This window comes from Sinocyclocheilus grahami, unplaced genomic scaffold (genome assembly GCF_001515645.1).
Source record: "Sinocyclocheilus grahami isolate Dianchi unplaced genomic scaffold, SAMN03320097.WGS_v1.1 scaffold387.1, whole genome shotgun sequence".
In the NCBI taxonomy this organism is placed as follows: domain Eukaryota; kingdom Metazoa; phylum Chordata; class Actinopteri; order Cypriniformes; family Cyprinidae; genus Sinocyclocheilus; species Sinocyclocheilus grahami.
This window is the reverse complement of record NW_015505566.1, coordinates 99,766-106,319: the sequence shown is the minus strand read 5'-3', so window position 1 is coordinate 106,319 and position 6,554 is coordinate 99,766. Positions and strand designations below refer to the sequence as shown.

The window sequence follows — 6,554 nt, the reverse complement described above, 5'->3', positions numbered from 1 at the left end:
TGGTTTCACAGCCTTAGACGTACAGTCACAGGCAGGCAGACAATAAAAGTGTGGGTGTTGGCTCAGTGCTTCAGTCTGGTCGTTATGAAGGCGCAGGTGCCTAGCAACTTCCTTCCCCTCCAGGAGTCTGTTGCCTAGGAGATGAGCGGAGATCACCTGGTGAGGATCTCATTGTTCGAGTGCACTGCAGAAGGTTCTTTAGGGTGACTGATATTCTCTCTTTATATCACCGTCTCCATGGGAACAGAGCAGAGAGCACATACAGAGCAAATGCATGCTGACAGCAGGGTGTGTTTACTCCACATGAGGGAGAAGGGGGAGATGTTTACACTCTTCTCATTGAATTTCATGGTACCACAATTATGTAAGAACTCTGCTTGTCTTATTCTCTTTGTCTCGTAGCCATCATCATGCAGTTTATAAGTCACAGATTTCCAGAGGATCATGACCCTACTATCGGTAAGGAAATTATTCCTTTCAGTTATGAATTTCAGTCTAATTCTTTTTCCTATCCAAGTTTAAAAGAACAGTCTGTCCAAAAATGAAAATTTACTGAAATCTAGTCACCCTCAGGACACCCAAGATGTAGATGAGTTTGTTTCTTCATGGGAACAGATTTGGAGAAATGTAGCATTACATCACTTGCTCAGCAGTGGATGGGTGCCGTCAGAATGAGAGTCCAAAAACATCACAATAATCCACAAGTAATCCACACCAGTCCAGTCCATCAGTTAACGTCTTGTAAAGTGAAAAGCGTCATGTTTGTAAGAAACAAATCCATTATTATGTCGCTTTTAACTGTTTTTAAATTCCGGCTAAAATACAAGTCCTCTATCCATAATATTTCTTTCTCCAGTGATCTTGTCTACATCAGGGGAGAAATAAGCACAGATCAAGCACCGTTTACAAGTGAAAACAATACAAAACCGTTCTAAACAAATATGTCAGTGGATTTTGATTGTGAGAGTATAACAGGACTTTTTTCACTGGAGGAAGCATTATTATGGATTATGGACTCATATTTTGGGCAGAAGCAAAGGTTTAACATAAAAACGTCTCAATGATGGATTTGTTTCTTACAAACACGCAGCTTTTCTCCTCACAAGACTGTAACTGATGGACTGGAGTGGTGTGGATTATTGTGATGTTTTTATCAGCTGTTTGGACTCTCATTCTGACGGCACCCATTCACTGCAGAGCATCCACTGGTGAGCAAGTGATGCAATGCTACATTTCTCCAAATCTGTTCAGATGAAGAAACAAACTCATCTACATCTTGGACGACCTGAGGGTGAGCACATTTTCAGCAAATTTTCATTTTTGGATGAACTGTTCCTTTAATGTGCAACCTGTTTGAAAACAGCGATTTTTTTTGGTAGTAGCACAGAAATTACACTTTTAAGTTGATGTCTTATAATTTGTATAATTTATCTAATATAATAATATTATCTAATAATGCTATCTAATAATTATCTAATAATATTATCTTATAATTTGTCTTTATGTAAACATATATTTTGTAAATTGGTTTAGTTTTACATGCCATGCTTATTTTCTTTCTTTAATCTATTTTCATAGATTTTTCTTGAGACTGTCAGGTGTTGTGTCTGTCTGTGTCTGTACAGTATTAAAAACTGTAATATTGTGAAATTTAAAATAACTGTTTTCTATTGTAATCTATTTTCAAATGTATTTTATTCCTGTGATGCAAAGCTGAATTTCCAGCATTATTACTCCAGTCTTCAGTGTCACAAGATCCTTCAGAAATCATTCTAACATGCTGATTTGCTCCTAAAGAAAGATTTCTTAATATTATCAATGTTGAAAACAGTTGTGCTGCTTCATATTTTTGTGGATACCTGGAGTTTCCTTTTCAAGATTCTTTGATGAACAGAAAGATCAGCATTTATTTGAAATAGAATTTGCAAGAATATAAATGTCTTCACTATACAATGTCTTTATTGTCATTGCTTTTGATTAATTTAATGTGTGCTTAAAAAAAGCCTTTGAATAGTAGTGCATCTTCTGTGTCTTTACTAAATATACCCCTAAATGTAACACAGATGTCCCTTCCCATTTAAGTTTTTTTTTTGTCTGTTAAGCTGTTTAATGTTGTTGCGATCTCTCATCAACCTTCATGCGTGTGTTTTTCTGTTCTTAGAGGATGCCTATAAAACACAGATCCGCATTCACAGCGCCTTCACGACATGGCGGCGGCGGCAACAATACTACAGCGAGAATAAAAGTTACGCCTTCTTTCTTTGCGTGAACATTTGGGCAGCGTTATGCAAATCTTCCCACATAGTGAGGTAGATATGTGGGGGCGTGTTAGAACGAGACGTTTTAGGTAGGCGTGGCTGACTCTTAACTTTTATAAAGAATATCTCTTTGGATTTGAGACTTTAGTCTTTGCAACTTTACAGATCTTCTTTATGCACCAAGAGCTTGTAACACTCCAAAGAGAAAGGAAAACTTGAAATCGCATCATATGACCCCTTTAACGAATTAAACCTTACTGTAGTGTGTTACCGTGATGCTGTTAGTTACTACATTTATTAGTAATTTGGGTCCATCAAAAGGCTATAATTATTGATGCATTCATTGCATTCATTTGCAATGATGCATTAATTTGATCAAAAGTGACAGACATTTATAAGGTTGCAGAATATTTCTTTCTACAATGGTTCTCACAAAAACTATTGAGCAACTGTTTTCAGCATTGATAATAATCAGAAAAGTTTGCTGAGCAGCAAATCAGCATATTAGAATGTGCAAATAAATGACCCACTATTTGTGCACGTCTAATCATTATCTAATGTTGGAGACGTACTAGGGACAAGCGAAATGAAGCAGCTTAGACTGATGGGCTGTTTGTTTCGTCTTCACCCATTCAGGTGTCTGTGGAGGAGGGCAAACAGCTGGCGAGGGAGTTCCAGTGCCCGTTTTTTGAGACCTCCGCGGCGTTCCGCTATTACATCGACGATGTGTTTGCTGCACTGGTGCGTCAGATCCGCCAGCACGAGGCTGAGGTGGTGCGGGGCGGCGAGAGGAAAACCCGGCGCAGCCATTCCTTCTGGAGCCGCCTTAAAGCCCCCTTCCATAAGAAACAGCAGTCCGAGCACTGAGAAGAAGGGCATGTTGGGATACCGTGGCCTTCTCACCTGCAGCTGTGTTAGTCCCATCTCCCTCAGATGGTTTGAGAACTGCATTTATAGTTTCTGTCTGATTGTTTGCAATGATGCACTCCCAATCATTTCAGTTAGACCGAAGTTCCCTCACTGTGCAGGACACACTCACTGTCGTCATTTGGGACGTGGGCTGATTTACTGATGTTAGAGATTATGAAAGAAATATTAAACTTGACAGTAGTTATTATGTTTCATTTTTGGACAGCATTATACTTTGTGAAGGTGAATGTCGGGGGGACATCATATTTTAATGGATGGGAATGTAAGAAGGATGAGCTACTTGTGTTTTGTGAAAAGGTCACGTCAGACACGGGTCAGAGGTTTGCTTGTTGGAAAAAAACGAAGGTCGAATGAGTTTAAGAGAGCAGACAGCATGGGGTGCAGAGTGGAGAGAAAGAAAAGAAAGCAACGTGTTGCAGGGTGGGTAAATAGGCAAGGGTTTATGGTAGAAATATTAATCTGCCGGTATAATGAGTACTGTAAACCAATTTGTTAGACACATTTGAAAAAACATTTGCTGTAGTTGCTTTAGCTTCTTCTCAAAAACTGGGTGAATAACATGTCCAGGTCACATTCCACCCATTTTTTTAATATATATATATTTTTAAATAAATAATTAATAAGATGGGATGCATTGCAAAATATTTTCATTATAACTGGAAGCACATTTTCCCCTCAAATTCTCTTAAAAATAGTGGAATGTCACGACTTTTCATTAGATCATCGTAACTGTAATACAGTAATATTTCTACCATTTAAATAATATATGTTTTTCATTAATCAGTAATGAGAGTTTTTTATGGTAATGCAAATTTAACAGTGGGGTTGCTTTATTGTCATGAAAATAATGCAAAACTATGCTCCTAAAAATGCACTCTTCTTAAATCAAAATAGAATTTGTTTTATAATTGAATTGATAATATTTTGACATTTTTGAAGTATGATTTGGGACAAGTGAGAGTCAATCACCTAGGATGTGTTTGATGGAAAATACACTGTATGAATGATTATTAGTTTTTTAAAATCTTGCTGAGCAATATTCGGGTCCACCTTTAAGCACATTAACAGACTGACCAACTTGATTATGATGGAAAACAAAATAGTTTCCTTTTTCCACAGGGTCATTTTTATTCCAGTGGCTTCTGTAGTGGGTGTGTGGGAAGTGAAAGACCGTAATGTGGCGTGTGATGGGGATTTCCTCTCTTACACATGCTGTGCACTTACTAGGCATGTGTACAGCATGTGTAAGAGAGGAAATACACATCACACACATGCTGTGCACTTACTAGGCATCAACTTGGAATAGTATGTCTGTTCGTTTCATGCAAATTCATGGCATTGTTTTTCTTGTGATTATTAGAAGCAGAATGGGTTTACTATATTTTCCTTTATTTATTGTCATCAGAGATTCTCAAATAAAATCCACTTTACCAATCTATAACAGTCTGGTTTTTTTATTATTATCAGCCTGATCATTTATTGTAGCTGGGGTTATTATCAGTAATATTAAATATAGCAGTCATATCAAATGTATACCTTTTAATTTTTTTGGCGACCCCTGGTGGTTGTTTTTATTGTTAGTCGCCAGAAACCATCAGTAAGTTCATTGCACTTTGGTTGTCGTTACATTTTTATTGATTTATTTAGTCATTTATCAGACGCTTTTGTCCAAAGCGACTTGCAAACGAGGGCATTTTAAAGTTATACAGTCTCTTACAAAACAAACCGGCGATATTCGGTTATTTTTGTGCATTCTCATTACAAATGAAACCCATCAGTCAAAACGTGACTCGCTGTTACACAAGGACCATTTTATAACGCGATTTCAGTTTATTCAAACGCGAACACGAGTGCGTGTCCCTCTTCGGCTGCCGTACGCGGATTAAAGCGTCAAAGCGACAAAAACATTAAGTGCAACAGAGCAAGTATGCCGCATAATTCCAGCACCAGACTACAGACAGAAGTGCGTATTCTCTGACAACACAAAGGACCTTCCCGGTGAGCTTGTGTAACGTGTGTCTGAGCGAAGAGGCGCGTAAAGGACGCACAGGCCCGGAGAGTGTGTGGTGATGGAGTCGTGGGTGAGATTCAGCGCGCGGAGTCAAGCCAAAGAGCGCGTGTTCAGGTACACAAACACTCACTCACTCACTCAGTGCAGTGCATGCTCACTAGTTAGTTTCCGTGACAGCATGAGGTTTGCAGCCTGTTTAGAGACTCGGGAGTGCTGCACTGGAAGTTGTGCTCATTGATACCGTTTTTGTTTTCAGCTACTTTACAATTAGTAGTATTAAGAACAGTATCAATCACGTTTTAGGCCATAGTTAGTATTTATTAAAGTGCCTCTGAGTACCATGTGAATATTGTTTATGGGTATGAAACCCAGTCAGTACCATGCCAAAATTAACATCATAAATACTTCACTATGTGTACTCCTATTATAAGGGATGCTCTGGTTATTAAAGCAAGGTTTACTGGGAGAGAACCAGCATGTGTTTAAGTAACCAGGCGTTTGAGTGCTGCTGATGTCACTTGCTATAGTGTGTTTTTGTGGGTTGATGCAACAATATTACAGCTTTTTCTGTATTTCTGATCAAGTAACATTGCCTTGATGAGCAGAAGAGACTTCTTTATAAAACATTATAAATCGTGCTGATCCCAAACTGTTGAACGGCTGTGTAAGTGTTCTGATGCTTATTGGAGCCGTGTAATGTGACTGCTGGTTTTCATTGATTGATTGTGTTTGAGCAGGGCTGCCCAGTACGCCTGCACACTGCTGGGTTACACGCTGCAGAAAGGAGGAGCGAGAGCCGAGCTGCTGGACACCATCAAACAGCTGGAAGCTCACATGAGCCTGGCCAGAAAATGTACGTTTAGGATCTCCAGCTGAAGTCAGTGGTCAGGAGAATCAGGGTTGGGCTCTACAAACTCCCTTTTGATTTATGCGTTACAGTTTGAGTTAACAGGATGCTGAACTGGGAATGGCAGGAGAGGAATTTACTGAATTGCAATTTAAAGCAGAGCGATCGTACGTTTTCAGAAGAGAAAGTCCAACGCAGGTTTTGCAGAAACATATAAGTAGTAATATAACTAAACCTCAGAGACCGAGCGTAGCAGAATTGCAACATATGCACACAGCAGTTAAACAATACTTGCTTTTCACTGAAAGTGGGTAAAAATTCTGTATAGCAGCAGCTGACACTTTAACATTTATCTTTTATATTATAAGTTCTAATGGGAAAAAATTGCATTATATTTTTGCATTATATATAAATCTATATGTCTGGTGATGGCTTGCATGCCCTTAAAGGAACACTCCACTATTTTTGAAAATAGGCTCATTTTCCAGCTCCTCTAGAGTTAAACAGT

At 38.7% G+C, this 6,554-nt stretch overlaps 1 protein-coding gene across 1 annotated transcript in view; it reads left to right on the top strand.

Moving 5' to 3' along the window:
* The window catches only part of LOC107550083 (GTP-binding protein Rit1-like), an 8,922-nt gene extending 4,307 nt beyond the window's left edge, over positions 1–4,615 (top strand). Inside the window, exon 3 of the mRNA XM_016231310.1 lies at positions 2,895–4,615. Within this exon, the coding sequence (XP_016086796.1) occupies positions 2,895–3,125 (231 nt within the window). The 3' untranslated portion in view covers positions 3,126–4,615. The remainder of the gene's footprint in view (positions 1–2,894) is intronic.
* The last annotated feature ends 1,939 nt before the right edge of the window (positions 4,616–6,554 follow it).